Genomic DNA, 21,452 nt, shown 5'->3' with positions numbered 1-21,452 from the left:
GATTTCCAATATGCCAAGGATTTCACGAGAAGACACCGGGATTTTGTTCCCTTGTCTGCGCGAGTACGGGCCACGAAAAATTATCCAATGTCTGCTCACATGTTGGTGGCATAATATATCCAAACTCCAAAAAGTCCACATTTTGGAGGCAGGGGTTTCCCATTAAGCCGAATTTTAGGCTTCATCCTAAGGGCGTGTAAAAGGGCAAAAAAAAAAAAAAAAAACACACAAACTAGCTGCACAATTGGACGCCAGACAACTGCAATTAGAATCATTGGCCTGACTAGGTGCAGAACAGGTAAACCCATGAAGTTCTGATATACGGGGCAAATAACTAACAATTAATACCCGTAATGTAAAAAATCTAAAGTGAAACTCTAAAATTAAGAAATTCCAAGTATCAGCCCTTTTCAAGTATATAATTATTCCGCCATTTTGAATTAATTGTAATCTCGCCATTCCCGTTACTATAACCCCCACCATTTTGGATTGACGGTAATCTTACAGGTCCTGGCACCATAAATCCCACCACCATTGTAGTTACTTGTCAATTTAACAACCCCACTCCCCACCCCACATCCCCCAGCAACAACCCAGACGCACGCACAGAGGAGGGAGGGGGCATGGGGTCAAGAGCAGGCAAACATCAAAACCCACGCTTACGAAGATGTCTACGCGCACTTGAAAACTCCAAATTTTACTAGGTAACTAGTAATAAATTGACCCAAGAAAAATCGCTCCAAGGACACAAAAGCCAGTTCAAAGAGGCGCAACTACCAATTTTTTAGCCTAGTTTTGTACTATTACTAGCAATGAACATCTAATACAACACTGAACTAAATTCTCTCAACCTAATGTCATAACAAGTACTCGTCAAATGTACGACATGCATAGATTCCTCAAAAGAAGTCCAATCCTGCTACCATTCAGCTTCCCTAATAACCATAGCTGGCTCCATACATAGAACTGTAGTCTCCAGCCGGAGCATGGCCCGTGTGTCCACTAGTATTGGATGGTGGAGATGCATACAGAGTACCATGGGCGTAAGGATTATAAACTTGACCAGGTGGTCCACTAGCAGAATTCTGTGCTGTTGCAGCTTCAGCAATACTATTCTGCAATTAAACAATTCAGTTTTCCCATTAGAAAAAGCACGCACAAGAAGCAAATACAGGCACTTGCAACCACCACTCTCTCGTGATGTACATTTATTTACAGCTTTAATAAAAAGGTACAGCATTTACCACAATCAATCAAGAAAGCATTCTGTCAATGTACAATCACTCATGATCATAATTTTAACAAAAGAAACACCAACTATCATCCAATCAGACATGGTACACTTAATCACACAGAAACCATAGGATTTGCAGTACCTGTATCAGCTGTTGAGCAGTCTGAACCTGTGATGCAGATCCATTAATTTCGACAGTCATTTCACCTGGGGCACCCCTAGTTTCTTGTATTGCAATAGTTGCACCACTGGCACGGCGAATGTAGCTAATATTTACACCAGAAGCACCGATGACTGCATCTGCATATGAAAGAGGAATTTGCATATTCTGTGTGACCTACAAAACATGGAAAAAAACCAGCAAAAACACATGAAAAAAAAAAAAACACACTTCAAATAGAACAGGGTCAAGCAACCAATCTGGAGTTTACAACTTTTAATTGCAGAAGATTTCCAATTTGCAGTGCAAATAATGGACTGGACAGAGAGAGAAGAAAGAAATGAAACCTTTGTAACTATTGATGGTTGTGGCTGCAGGCTTGCTGTGTGCGATCCTGCTGATGCATCTCTCCCAAAAGCAGGATGTCCAGGACGAGGCTGCTTATCCCGAGGCGGCACATCAGCTGGTGGGTAATAGTTGTCATATTGGCGTGGAGGTGGCATGTATTGAGGAGGGGCCCCATAACCAGGTCCACCGCCAGCATTCATAGGAAATCCTTGAGTTGGAGGGCCCCAAGATTGGGGTGGAGGCATATTTTGATTTGCTCGGGCATTTGGCATTTGCATCTGAACACAAATGCAAACAACAAACCATATAAATATACAAAAGAAAAGTAACATCTCAATGTAATTGCTATGAAATTTTCTGATTCACTCACTTGCATCTCAAATACTCCAACAACACTTCGATCAACTAAAAATTTCCTCAGGTGTGTTGCAATTAGTTCAACCGCTTTGTGCAACCCCGTAGGCTCCCCTTGTATCTCAACAACACTATCGTCAGGCAAAGCAAAAACCGGCAGGTGCTCTGCAGGAATCCATTTCCGAAGAGTATTAACAGCAGCAAACTATTATGGCAAAAAGAACCAAATGCTAAAGGCGAAATTAAATGAAAATCTCATGGACACATCCAACTTTTACTCTCGTTTTGATGAAGAACTAAAAAAAGAAAACTGAGACTATTCAAGACAACAATAAATCTGCCAACTCTAGTGGAGACATCCCCAACATGGAGGAGCAGCAAGTACATTCTCATGGAGAGAACACTTATGTGAAAAAGGTGAAAATAGTACCTAAAGCTGAAATGAAGCTGTAAAATAACTTTCAAATCTAAGTCAAGGTAAGGTTTGAAATGACATGTTATCTGATGATACAATTACAGCAAGCTAAGTTATATCAAAATTTGAAAGGACCTACTCCTAACAAAAAGAAAAGGTAGACAACAAGAGTAGAACATGTAAATGAATTTGCTCCAACTTCTAATTTTTTACACCACTTTGATTGGGAAATTTGTAGAAATATAGAGTATATCGATAGATATGCAAAACAAGGGAAAAGCGTTAATCAATCCACCAGATCCACAGAGATGCAGCAAACAAACAAGGAAAGCAATTAGATGTTTAAAAAATCGACCTCCACCAAGGACACGAATGGTACAATGAGAAGCATCTTGAATAGATTTTATAGTGGCACCCTGCTTTCCAATCAAGCTCCCTGCCTGTGTTGCTGCTACAAGTAACCTTGTGGATACCGTCTTACCATTGCCTGACTGAGCATTAGCTGGATCCGAGTCAACATCAACTACACGCTTATGGATCCTCAGCAGGCCATCCATTGCAGGAGGAATGTCAAGATCAGGCTCTTCCTTAGCGGAAACCATTACCTGATTAAAGTAACAAACAGGTCCATGAATTACCCCACTACTATGAACTAATGCATGAAACTGTATCAACAGGCTATATTACACGCAGGTCTGTGTTTTTGCATCATAAACCACACAATAAATTCAATAGCAGTAAGCAACAAGGAGAATATGCTTAATCTGACTTTAGTAGCAGTGATAGCTGTACATAGACAAAGTACAGTTGTATCACACATTAATAAAGCTTCCAAGCCACACTTATGCAAGGGAAAAAAGATATAGTTCCCCATTGATTAATTTTAAGTTTGTCATCAGAAGATGAAACTAAATCTGGTCCAGTGTCACCAACTCTTACAATATGAAGCCCGTTGCTTTATCTTTCCCTATAATTAATTGAAGCCGCGAGGCCCTATCCATTTATTCATTCAACCCAACTTTATTTTCTTCCTTTCCAAGAATTCGAACCGGATTTTTCTTTTCTCAAAAACTCACCTCAACCAATACAGTTATGTTTAAACTAGCCGTAAGTTTCCATCTTTGGGTAGTACAATGGAGCATATATTTTTACAACTCCCACCGTAAATAGGTTGCCCCCAATTTCTATTAGCAGATCAATAGCTCCAGAATATCTATTCACTTTTTGTTGAGCTGGTTCAGATTCTCTTAATGTAGATAAGGGAAATCATAAACAGATGTTATACAACTAGTGAGTTACACAGGTTTAAATCCATGGTGCCACAGGCTAACTCCTCAGTCACAAAGTTAATCGGTTTAAAGCTTAGATGAGAGAAGACAGATTGAGTAAATATCCAACCTACTATTAGCCCCAATCAGTGCCGCAACTTATAGATTGATTTCCATAATTATGTTTGCTATTAAATATGATACGTGCCATTGGTACTACATGTTACTATATTTGTAATATTGGTTTGTTTTTATCATTCTACCATGTTAACAACTGACATATGCATTAACACTTTCATCATATTAGCTTGATGAGCGGAGTTACTGTCCCATTTTTTTTAGTTGTCTTTAGGCAAGACACCAATCGACCAAGTTCTGAAGTTACCAGACAGAGTGCAATGCTTCTTGGTACAGATACCCGCACAAGATATTTCTGACAACTAGTCAGAAGAACTTTCAGCACTTCTATGCTCAATGCTGATTGCTGCAATCTGGATCTTTGGCTCCTCTATTTTGAAGCCACTTTGGCGATTGAAATGTTGCCTAATTTGCAAAAACCTGCAAACATTCATTTGGTCATTACAAAAATAAACCTTCCTCTCCCATTCTTGTTTTCTGGTGGACATTTGTGATCTTTAACTTGCTACTGGCAATTGGTATCTCGCCTATCTTTCTTTTTCCTTTTTGAGTAGGGGAAAGGTAGCATCCCACTTATCAGATAATTTGGTTTTTTTTACTACTTTATAACTTTATTAATGCTTATAGCATGACAGTATACATCACTTCTTATGGATATTTGACTTTCAAACTTCAACCTGACTGTTTTATTAGTTTTCTAGTGTGATTTTCAGAAATAAAAAAGTTAACTCTTTGCCTATGGATTATTGAATTTCTCAACAATGAAGTTACTTCAGGCAGAATTCAGCACAACAGGATGTACATAGACTCTGAAAAATCAAAGCTCCACTCTCCACAACTAAACTTCAGATGATTACCTAATAATCAGTAACATTAAATAAGAAGCAGCCTCATTTTGGAGTAAACAAAGGCCAATATCATGGTTCAGTGCTAAAAAGGATTCCTGAGAGAATAAGCACATGGATCAACTTCATGATGCATCCAAATGAATTCTGAACCACAATCCAGATAGAGTGACTAGATTTTGCAAGATTCCAACATCCAACCCCATTGCCTCCCCCCAACCCCACCCCCCCCCCCTCCCCAAAAAAAAGAAGAAAAGAAAGACAGGCAAGTTGCTTATCAAAAAATATCGTGAAAGATAATGTTACCCTATGATAGGGCATCCAAACCATTTTACTATTCATTAGCAAGTCTCTTGAGACTAGCATTACTAAATATCCTCATCATATCACAAGACCAGCAAGTACCAATCACATAATGGGATGCACTATATCCAAATTCCACTTAGCAATTCATAATAATTAATGGCCTTGTAAGATGCTCACAGTTCTTTCGGTAGTCCCAGGAGGACCATCGAGAATCTTGATACGAGCCTTCGTTTCCTCGCAGATTTTCTTTATGTACTCTCCTTTGCGACCAATGATACCACCAACCTTTTGAACAGGAACTAACATTCTGAACACATTTTCTCCAGGCCATCCTGGCCATCTCTTTTCTTCAGCTACACCTGAATCATTTTCAGGCACATGTGCATCTTCTGACGGTTGTGAGTTCTCAGGCACATTATCTGTCTCTTGCACATTGACCAAATCATGTTCCTCAAAATTTTCATCAGCCATTAGCTTAAAAAAACAAACAGGCAAAGATTAGATCTAACGCTCAAAGGATTAATAGAAATAGTACCAACAAGTTCTGAATTCCTCTGAGTTGCTAAAAGCATCAAACAAAGTAAAAAACTATAACTACTGAAGCTTTGAATTGCTAAAGATTAAAAAACTGCAATAAGCTCAAAATAACATTTTTTAGTGTATAAACATCTGTACACAAGTAGATGCAACCTTAAATAGCTTGACAAAATGTTCAAGAAACCAGTTAGAATGACTTCAATGTATAGATTTAGATGTTCTCTAGCACTCCAGAATGGGGGAACAAGTACAATATTCATATATACTGTAAAAAGTTTCTTCAATGACGTTTATCAACTTAAAAATGCTTAAAAACCTGCCAACCAATAATTCATTGCATTATAAGTAACAAAATGCCTATGTAGATGTATATAGACACAAAATCTTGCAATTCCCTCCCCCTCCCCTCCGGTCCTTTGATGCAAATCCACCAAGAAAAACTACAAAACGCAATTTTCCTCGAGTCCAAAGTGAAAAAACAGCTTGTACTTAAGAGAACTAATCTAGTCCCTCTTGGTCCGATATGCTAACTGCAACTCTTGAGAAGCAATGACAAATGAATCATCTGGGCACATTCAATATCATGCAACTTGAGGCCCATATAATCGCCCACTTATTAACAAGACGTCCCAATGAGAAACACGTGAAGCACTATACACATAAAGACACTGCAAGTGCCTTTCAACAGGAAAAAGAATCTAGGTGATATGCAGACCAAGAGACAATGAGTGGCCAACGTGGAGCAACTAAGATATTAATTGGAGCTTGAGCAGGACTCTCATGCATCATATTCAAGCTTCAGGACGAAGAAGTGAGGTTGAGATGCTTGAGCAGCTATGCTTAAGCATCTCAAAATTCATCTGCTCAAGCATCTCAAAATTCATCAGCAAAGTGAAATAACAGTACCATAGTTCATGGTTCTAGCCACTAAAGAAAATAACGAGAAAACTAACTCTGATACTGGCAAAATTAGATCCTAACTTGTGAAGAAACACAGAAAGAAAGTAATCAGTTTCCCCCACCTTCACCATGCTTAGAAAATTGAGGGTACCAGAGCAGCCCACACAGTAACTTTCTTCATTGCACCCCCCCCCCCCCCCCCCCCGCAGGAAGAGAAAGAACTATTGTTATAGAACTATGTCATCTTCCCGGATCCATATTTGCAAGGAAGCACTAAAAAGCAACTCACCAGTATCATGTGTACGAGAACAGCAAAGATAATAACTTCCTCCCTTCTCGCCCCAACCCAAAGCCCAAAATATAAGAGAGGTATTTTCCTAGAACAATGTCATCGTCATCGTAAAACAGACACAAGTAAAGTGGGCACGCAAGGCTCAAAAAGTGGGTACACAAGAATTAATATAGGTCTACAACTAAAGTATGCGGTTAGACCAATTGATCAACCAAAGCCCTAGCAAATAAAATCACCCCCGCCCACCCAAAAGAAAAATAGCTAAAATTGAGGAGTATTAGCAAATTCATCTACTGAAATTCATATCGAAACACCAAATTGGTAACAAGCCTTTAGAAGAAAAAACGGAATAATATTATGCAGGAAACCCTATTTACTGCCACAAAATACGAAAATCAGAAAACGCGAGAGATACAATAGTACTGGCACAAAAGTTCAATCTATCTGGTACAAAAGTACTTACAGAGCTCGTGAAAAAGCCTCGAGTGAAAAAGGTCAGAGAGAGAGAGAGAGAGAGAGAGAGAGAGAGAGAGCCCTAACAGGCAGAGCAGGACGAGGGTTCGCGAGTTATGGGTGGCTCTGGCGTACAGGAGAAATCGAGTAGGTTTTTATCGGAATAGAGCCAGCGATTTGCCGATAATTGTGTTTTCGTCCCTTCAGTTACATATAGGAGTCAAATTGGCTACATGCTTCTTGTTTATTGGTAATGGGACCACTAATTTAGGCTGATTATTCAACCAGATCCGTCTCATCTCAAGCGATAATAGCAGGGTCGAGTGTCTAAAAAAAATTCTTCCTACCAAACTCTAATTTGTATTTTTAAATTTTTTATCAAACCCTATCGGATAACCTATAGATTTCTAACCCATGAGATACATTCTACCCACTAATCTAAATAGTTCAAAAAAAAAAGGAGAGTTAAGATTTTGTGAAGCTAAAATCAATACATATACATCGTGATGAATCAACGCACTATGTTGAATTTTGAAATTTGGTAAATTCAACGAAATTCAACATTTTATGGATAGTAAAATTAACATTCTTCTAAAAAAATATTTAATCAACTATTCCCATGTTTCCTAGCAAGAAGTTGTACAAAAACACAACAAATAACAGTTTATTTGATAAATATATGTGTCAATTGAATATAAACTAAAGAGAACAAGCAAGTTCTGCAATGGTAGGGGGAGGGAGTGTAAGCAAGAGATCTCGGGTTCGAGTCCTCCCGCTTACACTAAAAAAAAAAAAAAAAAGTTCCGCAATGGTGTCAATTCATTGATATATAGGATACATGGTTTTTTGTTCTCTTACTAAATCCTATTGAATTATCCGTTGGTAAATATTAAATCCTAATGAATTAAAGATTGACCCTCTAGTCGAATTAACCTCCATCGGTCAAGTGCTAGCTCATATCAAATTTTACCCTACTTACCAACGTTCCTTTCATCGATTTAATTTAGGTTCCAAAACGAGCCTAAACTCACACCCTTGGAGACAGCGAACAGGCAAATTTCAATTGCGATTAATATGCTAATATATGGAATTGAGGGGAAAAGTGCATTATGTCATATCTTAATCTTAACTATACTAAAAGTGTGAGTTGGCTTATGGACAGCAACAAACCGGTTATAGCGTAAGATGGCGTTTGCATACGTGGAATGGACTATTGCATGATATTGTGGGCAATATTGTCATTCCATGAGAAATTGAAGGGAGCTCTTTATTCTTGTTCTTATGACAAGTGTCATGGATTTTCTCGATTTTCTCCTCTTATCCATCTCCACCGGACTTATGAGAAAGATCCCTTGTTGACTATCACCATTAGACCTGGTAATTATGTCCAAAACCCAATAACCCACCCACAAATTTGAGAGGTTGGATTGGGTAAGTTGGGTATTGGGTCAATTTTGGGTTGGGTAATAAAAATTCATACATATTTTGGGCGGTTTGGGTATTTGTGTTGAGTATCCATTATCCAACTTAAATTAAAAAACAAATTAAACGCAAAATGCAACAATTTTGTGGCCACTTCAAGATTTTAAAATTCTCATCAATTTTGTGGCATCAAACGAACTTGCTTTATAGAAAATAAGGGAATCATCAGCAAAAAAATGTGAAAAATGTCAGGACTACCTCAAAAATTCTCAATGAAGATAATATATTTTTCTTAAGTGTTTTTTGATTAAGTTGGAATGACATTTAACTTTCATATTTGTATCTATCAAATAGACATGTCATAATTTTTAATCTTTTTTTTGTAATTAAAATCTAATCTAATTAACCGACGGAATAGGCCATCCGGCATTCACGGACGAAATAGGTTATCTAGCATTCATGGACAAAAGGTACAAATGTTTCTACTTAAATGTGATAATAGAAAGTGATTATAATTGATGAAGGTACAACCAAACTTGATGAGAATGCATGGCTTATACTAAGCAGATGTCTAGTTGCATAGAAAGTAGGAAATAGAAGTTGACTAGAGGCAATGAGAGCGCAATATGAACACGCATGTGGACGAAGATGAAATTTTGACTTGGACGTCCACATCTACAGATGTTAGTAATATCCAGATTTTCAATAGCTTTGACTCCGTTTGGATTAGCTGTTTTTTAGGGTGTTTTTAAAAAACTTTACTGTAATAGAGTTTTTAGATTATATTTTAGAATATTTTCAGAAAATATTTTGGGATATTTAAGAGTAGAAGGGTTTCTAAAATATATTTTGAGATATTTTTTAAAATTTTAAAAAAAATTAAACTAATTTTTAGATTACCGTTTAGAATACTTTTTAAAAGTTTTTATTGTATTTGAAAAAGGGATAATATCAGAAACCTCCCTTGAGGTTTCTCTTAATATCACTTAGCACCCTTGAGGTTTTAGAAACATCACTTACCTCCACTGGTAATTGTAAAAAGACTATACTAACCCTCACTTAACACATAATTTACAACATATTAAATAAATGAAGCTCAAAAATAAAAAAAAGAAATGGAAGTCATCTTTCTTCTTTTTCTCTTTTTTCCATCATTCTCTCTTCCTCATATTTTTTGGATGAATATGCAATATTATATTATAAATTATAATAAATTAAATTTTATTTATCTTTTACTTTTTGTGATTGTGATAAAGTGGGGTACTATTTATTTGCTTATTTTGAGTTGATTTTTTTATAATAATTGGTATAATTTAATGGTTTGAGCAAGGGTAAAGAAGTTGGTGGAAAAAATGTAAATTCATAAGAAATCGATTTTGAGCATATCGAATTAAATTGATACAAATGTATTTCTTTTCAAATATCATTTTCATTTTTCAAATTTATATTTTTATGGGGTATAGCATTGTGATGTAGTAGTACTACAAGAGATTGCTTTTGAAGTGATGATTTTCTTGAAATGAACAAAGTGACTTAGGAACATTTTTATTTAGTAAGTGAAAGGGTAGTTTAGGGTTTTTAAAAATTTTGTTACACAAATAACTAAAGTAAGGGAGGTAAGTGATATTTTTGAAACCTTAGGGGTATCAGGTGATATTAAGAGAAACCTAAGGGGAGGTTTCTGATATTATCCCTTTGAAAAATTAATTTTTTAAAAACACTCCCATCCAACAAATTTACATTGGAGATTTACATGTTAGGTGGGATCCACTTGACATATTAAATGAGATCGAGTGAGATCTTTGCATATCTATGTCAAACTCTTTCATTGGTTCGAGAGCAACATGTCAAATAATTACTCTAAAAGGATAATAAAATCAAGTATTTCAAAAGAACTTAAAAAGTGAGTGTGTGTTTGTATCTGTGAGTGTTTTAGTGTGTGAAAATATATTTATCTATGTGAAAATGTATTTATGTGTGTGAATTTTTTTTTGTATGTGAAAATATATTTGAGAGAGTTTATGTATCAAAATCTATTATTTAATATATTGGGTCATATTTGGGTCATGGGTTTAAGATAACCCAATATGACCCAACCTAAAATTAATCCAATCTAAAGTTGGGCAGATTGGGTGTAACCCATTTAAATGAAAACCCAACATCAACCCGCCCAAAACCCACCCAACGCGCCCAATTGCCAGGTATAATCACCATGCATAACATTGATTTAAGGGTGGGATTCAAATCCAACTTATAGCGAAAAAAATTTAATGGTGGTACTAAAATATCCTTTTGATCTAGTAAGATTTGTGTGTTTGTTAGACCCTAACATAAGTTTCTTTAGGCTAGAGGTGGCAATTTGTCCCAAGTCCCAATGGGTTACCCATGCCCAAAGGGACTTTGGGCGGAATGTGTATTATAATTTGATATTGGGTTTAAAATGGGACATATCTCAATTGTACCCATTTATTGATGGAAAATGTTGGGAAATACTTGGGTACCCATTGGACCCCAATATCTCCCCACCCATATTTGGCACCTCTTCGTGATATCAATGAGGAGCCTGTTTGTCCTAGGCCTTTTGTTTTCGATTTTGAGCAGCCATCCTTCACTGAAGAGAACATCAAGGAGCTCATTCGGCGGGAATCTGTAAAATTTAATCCGGATCCTACTCATTGAGAATGGAATTAATGGTGTATAAACAAGTACTTTGACACAACTTCCACTTAATACTTTTTATTGTATCCAGAGTGAAACCCTTGATTAGAATCATGAAATAAAACAATGGAAATGTTGAGGTTAACAAAATTTCTACATGGTAGATCTCAATAGATTTTTCTTCTGTCATTTTCTTTGTATTTTAAATGTTCCAATATTGTACAAAGAAATTGAAGCAGCGGATAGGCTTAACTTACATCTAGGAATGCCAAATCCTCTTTGGGTGATCAAAGAGAAGGATCCCTTCTTGCTGTGAGCTTATCTTGTAATTTTTTGTTCAATTGCATAACTATAATCAAATGTTTTATGTTATCGAGTATCAAGGCAGCTGAGTAGTTGTCCTAAGAACTTGCATAGTTTGTGATTTTGCAGGTCTGAGGCTGGCTACAGTTTGACGTTGTAAAAGCACTGTACTATTTCCTCTGTTTTGTTGAGACATTTGACATTTCTTGATAAGAGAGAAGATATGTTCATACTTATGAAAATGTTATGTCTTTTTGAAATAACTGTTGATCGTTCTAGAGTGTAAAATGAATTCATGAAAATATAAATTCAAAATAAGACTAAAAGAAATTTAATAAATAAAAAATATTAAAGTTATTTAAAAAATAAAAAATGAATTAAAGGAAAAAAATATGTAGAAAATAGATTTGGGTATTGGCCGGGATCAATCTAAACCCATTCCAAAGTGATCTCGCCCAAGTTAGTTCCAAAACATATATGGGTAAGATTGAGCCCAAACCCATATGACTTGGTTCCATTTCAAACCCAAACAAATCCCACCTATCCATTTTGCCACCTCTACTTTAGGCTCTCTCTCCCCTCCAGTTTATGATAGAATAAATTATACAATTATTATCGTCTAAAAAAAAAAAACTATCGCCATGCATGGAAGCCAAGGTTGTATTTGGATTGATTACTGATTATAAGTTTGTTTTTCTTTGAATGTTTAATTTTATCAATACAGTAATATAAAATTGTTTGACTTTTGTGATTTCAATTTGTGATAGATTGTTTATATGCAGTAGTTGCTGGCCTAGAAATATGGGAGTCGCAACAATAGTGTTGGAAAGCGCTTCACCAGTAGCGTGTTTCGTGATTTTCTGAGTCTGCAACATACTAATAATGCAGATTGATTTTGGGCCTGCGTTCTCGACGAGGACTTGCCACGAGGAACAGATGATGCAGATTACCTCTTAGACAGTCAATTATTTTGCAATTCTCGAAGTTACACTGATCGGCATAATTAATCAATCTTGTTCAAGATCAATCATAAGCTGCTGAAGTCCTCAGCTTGTTCTGGAAACTGTACGTATTGGGACTTTTTTTCCCCTTCTTGGGTTGGATTGCAGCAGTCATTTTGGACTCACAACAACCCGCACACGACTTTGATTTGGCTGGCTGATTTAGTGCATGAAATGCCTGAGCAGACTTAATAATTGATAGGAACGATCTCCCGCCTCCAAATACAGAGCTCTAGGCACAAATCTATTTTGTGCAGTTCATCTCTTCAAAGCTTAACCAGAAAAAGTGATGTAACAACTCTGTATGGCATGCGTACGTAGCAGGAGTAGTGAAGGGAGTTCAATTAGAAGGCGGTTCAGTACTAGAACAGGCAGTAATGCAAGCGAGATTAAAGGAAATTGTTGAAGACAAAAGGAAAAACAGGGAACTGAAAGTAACAACACAGAGAGAAAAGGTTGTCCCAAAAATAAAGTGCTACAGAGTAGAGACATCTTTTGAGCTGCAAAAATGGGATATCACTATCAGGCAATCAGCAGAATTGGTGCTCTAATGTTTATTCTTGAAGAACATTTAGCAGCTGCGTGGCGTCAAACGTCTGATGTCTTACGGCCCTTTCTAGCTTTATGAAAGGTAGCTTTACTCCTCCCTCGACAGGAACCCAATCACATCCATGCACTGTAAAACTGCTTTAATTACCTAACACCAAACAGCATTTTCCGAGTTCTTCTTCTTCTTCTCTCTGCCTTGAAGATATGTTCAAGTTTCCAGCTACGTACTTAGGCCCTGCTTGGATTTTTATTTTTTTTTTAATTCTTTTGGGGGAGGGATGGGTAAAAAAACCATACCTTTTGTAATTTAAAAAAATACAAAAAAAAAAAAAAAAATTGAGAGGGAGAAACAAGAGAAGGATCGCAAGGGCTTAAATTCTTTTGTGAGGGATCGATCACAAATCAATTACAGATGTGAACACTTCTGTCAGAATTCTTAAATCATGTAGGTATAGCTATATCTCAAAGCTTCAAGAATAGATCCGGGAACGAAAATATTTTTAGGTTTTAAGAATAGATATGAGCATGAAAATTTAAATGTGTTTTCTTGCGGTGGCATGCCCCGCAAAACGGGAAGTCATTCTCACATGCACAATCGACAGGAAGAAAGGAAAGAAAACGCTTCACCTAATTCAACGAAGTATCTATCGACCTCATTCATCCTTTGGTAAGGCCAATTAAGCAAATTAACAAAACAAGATCTACTACTTTCTCCATTCTCCCACTCTTCTCCGCTTCAGCTCATTTCATTTCATTTTACAAAGGCCCCAACAGGCCAACCTGTAGTAGCTCTACCAAGCTTGCAATTTAAGCTTGGCATCGGCAGTAGCTACATATGCTCAAATCATGGTCATCATCATCATCATTATCAATTAAGGTTCGCTAATACCCACCTTCCCTTTACCCTAGTGGGAAGCAAAAGACATATCCTTTACTTGAGAATAAGCACCAACATGTCAATGTCCTTTAAATCAAGTCAACCGTGAAAGCACCTTCACTCAGCTTTATGCTGAGGTTCTGTGAACAAATAAATATCGGATAAAGATATATTACTTGATGACCGTAACTAAAATAAGTATCAATTAAGTACCTTAAAAATGTTCATGACGCAGCCTAATTTAGGAAAGGAAATGTTGTTCTTAACATATTGGACAAGAAAACAATCTAAGGTAAAAAAAAAAATTAGTTAATGCTATATGCATGATCAAATTTAACAAACATATAGCAAGTCTGACGATTAGACTTGTTGATCAGTTTATTTGGCAGCAACACTCTTGGAAGGATATGGAATCATGAAATCCTTAAAGTCGTACAACATTATGATTGTATAACCTTGTATATTATTGATGCAGGCGTTGACTTCATGATTGTGAAGCCATCTGCAATAGTTAAATGAAATGAAGGTGAGAACTTGCTATTGGAATTTGGAAACTTTAGATGGCAGTCAGAATGCGAATCTTCTAAAGAATTAATTTGTATAAGGGCTGTTGAATGGTATGCGAGACCTTTGAATCATGCACCTACTTTTGTAAGGTAACTACATATATATGTATGTATGAGCGACTCCCTTTTGAGTTGACCTAATTATAATTAGTAGAGGACGAGGTGAAGCCACTAGATCAGATCTGTGACCCGAGAAGCAAAATCCTGTTTTATCTTCTATCCGAAAAGTCACGTAATGATATGATACGTCTTAGTATACTGCTAAACAAACATCTCTATATCCTGTGTAAGATGATTTGCTAATGAATTGTTTCCCTACGTATGTGTAGAAATTGCGTGCGGGGGTGGTGTGGAAACTGGAAAGTGGACTCCATGTCATGTGACCCGACAAAGATTCTCTCCTCACACCTTACGTATATAAGGACCCCATTGGAAAGTAATATGCATGGCAAAATCACAACCCTGTGATGGATGGATCGCTGATTCCTCCTCCCATTTTCTACTACTACTCTCCTCCTCCTCCTCCTCAAGTCCAACAGTTGTTCATGCAACCCCCTTCATAATTGTTGAGGGGAATGTCGTCTGGTTCGAAATCCTTCGTGAGGAGCTCGAGTACAGTATATATGCAGCTGAGAGGTTTGTCCCTGAATGATTTCGGACCAGGCTTCATTCCCCTCAACTTGGAGGGCACCACCACAGCCATACAGCCTAATTTAATTTTATGGCTGCAGGCTTCTCTTATCTTCCGACGTAAAAGGTACAAAAGATGTTGATTTGGGATTAATCTCGATGGTATGTGTCCCCGAACCCTCCAAGAAGAAAGCAAGATGATCAACCGGAAAGCATATAAAATCATGATGATGATCACTGCTTTCAGGTATAGATAAAAGGTGTGTGTGTGTGTGTGTGTATCATGATCATGATGATCACTGCTTTCAGGTAATTTTGCGCCCCGCGAGTGCGTGTTTGTCTACACGTGCATATATATATATGTATATATATAGATGGTAAGACGGTAGCTTCGAGTTGCATGTGGCGAATTGAATATTGACTGCATTGGATTGGATCGCTTTGTAAAATTTGTCATGTGGAGGTGAAAGGTTAGACAGCCAACTTCGTTGTAACTGTAATCTTACCTATGTATTTGTATTGTCATGCACAGCCTGGATTTCTAATTTAGATCCTTCAAATCGTCCATTGTTTTGTGCTTTGCAGTTGTCAGTACATCACGATCCAATGTCTGCTTAATTTGTTTCCAGAGTATATGTTTCATGGCTTATTGCCTAAAAAATGAGAACCCCATGTCCTCTCTGATCAGCTGGGATCGATGCCTGCCTGTGTTCCCCTACCCAAGACTTGTCTAAATTGGATCTGGCTTTGAATTTTAACGCAACGATTGCTAGTGATCCATTCCTCTCTTATGCTTTTCCGCTACTATTAACTGCAGACTCGGAAAGAAGAAGATCACATCACATCACTTCCACAAAAAGAAAAGGAGAGAGCGGAAAATTTTTCTCGGGAGGACTGTAGCTCGGCAAATTGGGCGGTGGGCGCGACAGGAAAGTTTTGTCAAGTAGGAAAAATGGGAAAACTCATTTAGTAATAATATGATTCCATGCAATAATGTACATACACACATACGCGTACAACGCAATCGAACTTGTTATTCACGCTCGTGTCTTTAGACGGATAAAGGGCTCAAAGGATATGGTTCTGTGACCGAATTTCCAATGCGTGCCGTTTGTGTCATCTTCCCTTCCAAGTTGCAGGATTCGGTTGACAAGGATGGTTATCGAAAAAACTTCTTTGCTGAAAAGAAGATGCGCGTGCATAAGCCTTCTCTTTGGTTTGCTTGGTTCTTCCTCTTTTAATTGAGGCGTGTTATGGTATTTCTCTACCTTAGACTGTTTGATGAAATTTTTCTTCTGTCCGTCAATGCATCTGCAAGCCTCAGTTGATCATCATGTCTGTTCCACAATTCAGGCTAGTGACAACATTACAAGTTTCAGGCTATAAGCCCACCCAATAGGTCAGTTTTTGTGCGTATAATTATTATACTATTCCGATAACAGCACATTTCTGTCAACACCAAATTACACCGGAAGATGTTATTGGCACTTCTAGAAAAGTCTCTGATACTCCCATCTTTTCTTTTTATGCTTTTAAAGGGAAGATGGAGTACTAAAGACCTTTTTTACAAATGCTAATATCATTTTCCATTACACCTACCAAAGGTCCACTGCTCGCCACCCTCATTTTTTCTTTCCATCTTTTTGTCCTCTAGCATCTGCTTTTCTTTTAGCTTTGACCTCCTTCTGACAAGGAAAATGCATGTATTTTTAAGTGATTATCATCCATATATACATTACCAGATCATGGTTTATTTTCCCTTTTTTTTTTTAAAAATTGTCTTCTCCTTTCTTTTGGGTGTAAACAAACACCATATCACGACCTTATATGTAACCAGTTGGTGGAAAGGAACAAATGGTTTCACAAGGACCAACATCAAACAATAGGTGTTCCAAGTGTGAAAACAAGCGAATGAAGTCTATTACTATTTGGAAGGTAATAGCTACTGCTACTGTATTTCATTCCTTCTTTGACTTGTTCATATACGTAGTCCAATAGCTCAAAGAAAGAATTGGACCACTAACATAAGAAATCCAATCAAAAGGCAGATCTTTTTTAGCATCACTATCACCAGGCATTGAAATTATAAAAGCCACACCTAAACTTTAATCACTCACAAACTTTAACTTCAGCACTTTAATTTTCTCCCATCATTACTCGGTAAGAGTAATTCTTCCAATCTCATAGAACTGCCATGCTTTTGTTGCCCGATGAGTGTTGTTATTTGTTTGCTTGGCATCTGGGAAAGAAAGGAAAGAGAGAAGAGGATCCAACACAGAATTTCATTAACAATTTTGAGGGAGTCCACATATATACGTTACTATAAAGATTAAGCTCACCTTGCATGCGCGATATGGCTATACACTCAATTCCAATTTCCAAGTAACAGAGTGTAAAGCACAAGCCATCTGATTCAGAAGTACCGAGTCTTGTTGGCAATATTAAGGGGATTCTCCTCTTCCTTCTGTGAGCATGTATACTGGTCCAAATATGGAAACTGGATGCAGGCATTGCTCTAAACTATATCCAATTGCAAATATGAAGTATCATGAGCTTTCTTCAAACTGGAACGAAATAGAAATTAACATATTGTTTCGTTAAGTTCATAATATCCTAAGGAGAAAATGTTTATCAAGGCCACTGCAAATACCTGAAAGTAGTTCAGGCCACACGTCAAGACTAAGCGGTTCCCAGGTACTGTAGACAAGTCTAAAACTGCTGTTGGAGACCATGAGGAAACCAATCTGAAGCAAGTGTTGTACAATAGAAACAAGGGTTAGATCAAGGTTTTCATATACTTGCTTCGTAAATATTTTTAACTTCTTTGAATGTACAGCTACTCTCCACCACATCATGTTCATAGGAACGGAAGGAATAATCAAGCATGGACGTGCCTGAACCTCCTACCACTCATTAAGTCAAGGTGGACCCTTTTGCAGCATCATCAACATCCTTTGGCAAAAACAAGTTTTCCAAACTATTGCCTGTACACATACTGCATAACCCCATATGACTAATACCAATATATATGCTTCTATGGCTCCACCGCCGAACTGCAACATGAACAATTTGTCCTATATAGCATCTCTCCCAATAATATACAATGTAGGCTGCTATAGTTTAGCATGTTTTCTATGGTTAAGCCTGGATAGGAAAGGTAGGTATCAGGTTAAGGTATTTCATATGTCTGTCATCCTTAGACAGCAAGTCTATCACCACAGACAAAGTAGATGCATCTGGTAAAAACTCTCTCTCTGCCAATCTCTGAAGAAGTTCAATCACTCTATCTGCCTCGTTACTAATACAGAAACCTCGCATAAGCGTATTGAAGGTGACCAAATTAGGAGCACAACCTTTCTCCTCCATCTCCAAAAACATATTACTTGCCTTTTCCAAATTACCAGCTTTACAAAATCCATGTATCATGATGGAATACGTAACAACAGTTGGCACCAAACCTCTCTCAGATAATGTGCCAAATAGCTCAATGGCAATATCGAGTTTTCCTCCTTTGCACAACCCATCCAGGATGCAGTTGAAGGTTTCAATCTGCAGCTCACATCCACTTTTCTCCAGATTGTGGAACAACTCCATGGCCTCCATAAGGCAATCATTCTTGCAAAATCCACTCAGTAATATATTATTAGTAGAAGACTCTGGTGTAATGCCATAAACTTGCATATCTGCAAAACATTTCCTTGCATCCTCAACCATACCGTCTTGAAAAAGGCCAGTTAGCAAAGAATTGAATGTGCTAATCATTGGTTTACATCCCTTTTGCACCATCTCTCTGTAAAGCCTCATGGCTTCATCACTCCTCCTGCACTTGAAATACCCATTGATCAATATATTGTAGCTTATCACGTTACATTCATGGCCTTTTGCAGCCATTGAAACAAACAACTCCCTTGCATCATCAACCTTACCCTCCAAGCAAAGTCCATCCATCAATGTGTTGAAGGTAATAACATCAGGATTTTCAACCCTCTGAATCATCAAATCTAATAACCCATTTGCCTCACTCAGCTTCCCCTCTTTGCAAAGTGCATTTATCAAGATGTTAAACGTAACAACATTGGGACGAATTCCCCGGTCCAGCATGGTAATGAAAAAACCTTTAGCCTCCTCCCACTCACCCGCATCACACAGACCGTGGATCAATGAGCTATAAACAACCACATCTGGAGATATCCTTTGCCCCTCCATCTCCAAAAAGAGTTCTTTGGCCTTATCCATTAAACCCTCCTTACAAAGTCCGTCGATGATTGTGCTATAACAAACTAAATTAGTCTTAAACTTAGAACCAGAAGGAACAGTCCCACTCCCCATTTTCCTGTGCAGGTCCAGTGCCTTCTCCGAGTGTCCACTCCTACATAATGCATTTATCAAGATTCCCCAAGTTTTAATGTTAGGTTGACAACCTAACTCAATAATTTTCTTGAAAAGTCGTACAGCTTCACCAATCTTTCCCTCCAAACCCATACCCTTGATCAATGATGTAAAAGTTACAATATTTGGCCTATAGCCCTTCCTGTAAATAACCCCCAAAACAGCAAAAGCAAGACTGACCCTTTGCAGAGTACAACAACTATTAAGCAAAATATTGAGAGTGATAAAATCAGGCTCTAAATCAGCGTCCAAAATTCTACCATACATGGAATATACATGATTATAATGCTTATTTTTAGCTACAGCAGCCAACAACGAATTGAAATATGACATGGGTAAAGGGGGATGCATTTGAAGCATGTGATCAAAATGGTCCAAGGCATCGTTGATGTTGTTGGCTTTGGCATTTTTACAGTCGGTTTTGAGAAATTTATCAACTGGGGTTGGGAGTGGGGTCGAGGTTTTTGAGGAGGGACTAAAGGGTTTAAGGAATAACGTTGAAAGCTCACCTCTGCGAACGATTCTTGAAATTGTAGTTGCAGAAGCAAAGCAAGCTGAGGATTTTCTAATCATCTCTGCACTCTAAGCCGCTTGGACAGAGCAGGTGGCGGGTTCCAATGGAGGGACTTTTAACAAGCATTGGGCTTGGGCTGTACGGTAAATTGACGGACTCTAAGTCGAGCCAACACAAAATGTGATGGAAACTGTGGCCCAAACCTAGGCTGGACATGTACATTTTTTGTTATTATACTTTGGTCATTCTTAATAGTTTAAAATAACTAGCTATTAGATTCTTTCTCGAATTCAAATAAAATAACTAGGGAAAATGACATGTTTCATCCTTCACATTTCGCAAAATATTCTTTTCATCCCTCATTTTTAAAATGAAGCAAATTCATCCCTGACATTTAAAAATTAGAGCTATTACATCCCTGAACCTAATTTCCAATATGAATCAAACCATCCAATAACTCAGTAATAAATTTCGAAAATAGAATCGATAGATCATTCGGTCAACTTCATCATATTCACATGACATTTATTAAACCAAAAAAATAAAAATTATAACATAAAAGACCATTCTTTGTCCTGGAATAGTAGAGTTTTTTTTTTTTTGGTAAATCTTTTCATGCACTGTTAGTATATCCGCTTGCGAATCTAGATGTGTATCATAAATATAAAATTTGGTGTTTAAATTTAAATTAAAATGATATGGTGGTACATAAAACCGTCAGTATATACAATGATAATGTAGGAAAGATTAATCTTTCTTTTTTATGTTATAATTTTTTATTTTTAGATTCATTAATTTTCACATGAATATCAAGTTGAGTTAACCAAGTGATCTATCAATTACACCCCCGAAATTTGTAATCAGGTTGATTGGTGATTTGATTCAGATTGAAATTTGGGTTCTTTTTTTTTTTTTTCTGCAACGGTAGTTTTTGTATTGATTGGCAAAAGATGTACACTTATATGAGCAAAGGCCCAATGAGTTCTATACAAAAGTGTTAGAAACACTGAGGGTTAATCCATCCCTCATCTTGAAGAATGCCTAAGGCATAATCACTAATCAAATCACTTCTTTTATCTAATCTCCTATCTAGGCAAAAGGAGCATTTTTGGAACAATGCTCTGAGGTTGTTAATATCATCAGCCAAAGTAGATATTTTGATATCCTTAGCCACTCCTGACGTAAACACTTTCAGCAGTTGTGGGCTGGGAACATGGACTGAGATTTTCTGCCATTGCTGATGTCTGGCCTTTATAATGGCCATCTTCACAGCTTCTGCTATAGTCTGCAACT

At 37.3% G+C, this 21,452-nt stretch overlaps 2 protein-coding genes across 6 annotated transcripts; both read right to left on the bottom strand.

The window, feature by feature from the left end:
• Positions 1 to 672: 672 nt before the first annotated feature.
• LOC113764962 (flowering locus K homology domain-like) lies at positions 673 to 7,365 on the bottom strand. Of its 3 annotated transcripts, none has more exons than XM_027309012.1 (7): positions 7,261 to 7,365; positions 5,246 to 5,542; positions 2,867 to 3,116; positions 2,113 to 2,261; positions 1,742 to 2,020; positions 1,377 to 1,571; positions 673 to 1,115 (listed from the first exon to the last, which is right to left on the bottom strand). In XM_027309012.1, exons 2-7 carry the CDS (start codon positions 5,537 to 5,539, stop codon positions 936 to 938), a joined length of 1,347 nt encoding a protein of 448 aa, XP_027164813.1. In that variant the 5' UTR covers positions 5,540 to 5,542; positions 7,261 to 7,365; the 3' UTR covers positions 673 to 935. The 3 variants fall into 3 exon arrangements, with proteins under 3 accessions (XP_027164813.1, XP_027164820.1, XP_027164828.1); XM_027309019.1 differs by lacking the exon at positions 7,261 to 7,365 and adding an exon at positions 4,165 to 4,337 and having other exon boundaries at positions 5,246 to 5,332; XM_027309027.1 differs by lacking the exon at positions 7,261 to 7,365 and adding an exon at positions 4,198 to 4,337 and having other exon boundaries at positions 5,246 to 5,332.
• Positions 7,366 to 17,131: 9,766 nt separating this feature from the next.
• LOC113780106 (putative pentatricopeptide repeat-containing protein At1g12700, mitochondrial) lies at positions 17,132 to 20,206 on the bottom strand. 3 transcript variants are annotated; one of them, XM_027325928.1, is made up of 3 exons: positions 17,907 to 20,206; positions 17,596 to 17,820; positions 17,132 to 17,495 (listed from the first exon to the last, which is right to left on the bottom strand). In XM_027325928.1, the coding sequence occupies exon 1, from the start codon at positions 20,003 to 20,005 to the stop codon at positions 18,395 to 18,397; it is 1,611 nt and encodes a 536-aa protein (XP_027181729.1). In that variant the 5' UTR covers positions 20,006 to 20,206; the 3' UTR covers positions 17,132 to 17,495; positions 17,596 to 17,820; positions 17,907 to 18,394. The 3 variants fall into 3 exon arrangements, with proteins under 3 accessions (XP_027181729.1, XP_027181726.1, XP_027181734.1); XM_027325925.1 differs by having other exon boundaries at positions 17,596 to 17,776; XM_027325933.1 differs by having other exon boundaries at positions 17,596 to 17,771.
• Positions 20,207 to 21,452: the final 1,246 nt, after the last annotated feature.

The sequence above is a fragment of the Coffea eugenioides genome, chromosome 1 (genome assembly GCF_003713205.1).
Source record: "Coffea eugenioides isolate CCC68of chromosome 1, Ceug_1.0, whole genome shotgun sequence".
In the NCBI taxonomy this organism is placed as follows: Eukaryota; Viridiplantae; Streptophyta; class Magnoliopsida; order Gentianales; family Rubiaceae; genus Coffea; species Coffea eugenioides.
The sequence above is the reverse complement of the archived record's forward strand: the minus strand, read 5'-3'. Positions and strand labels throughout refer to the sequence as shown.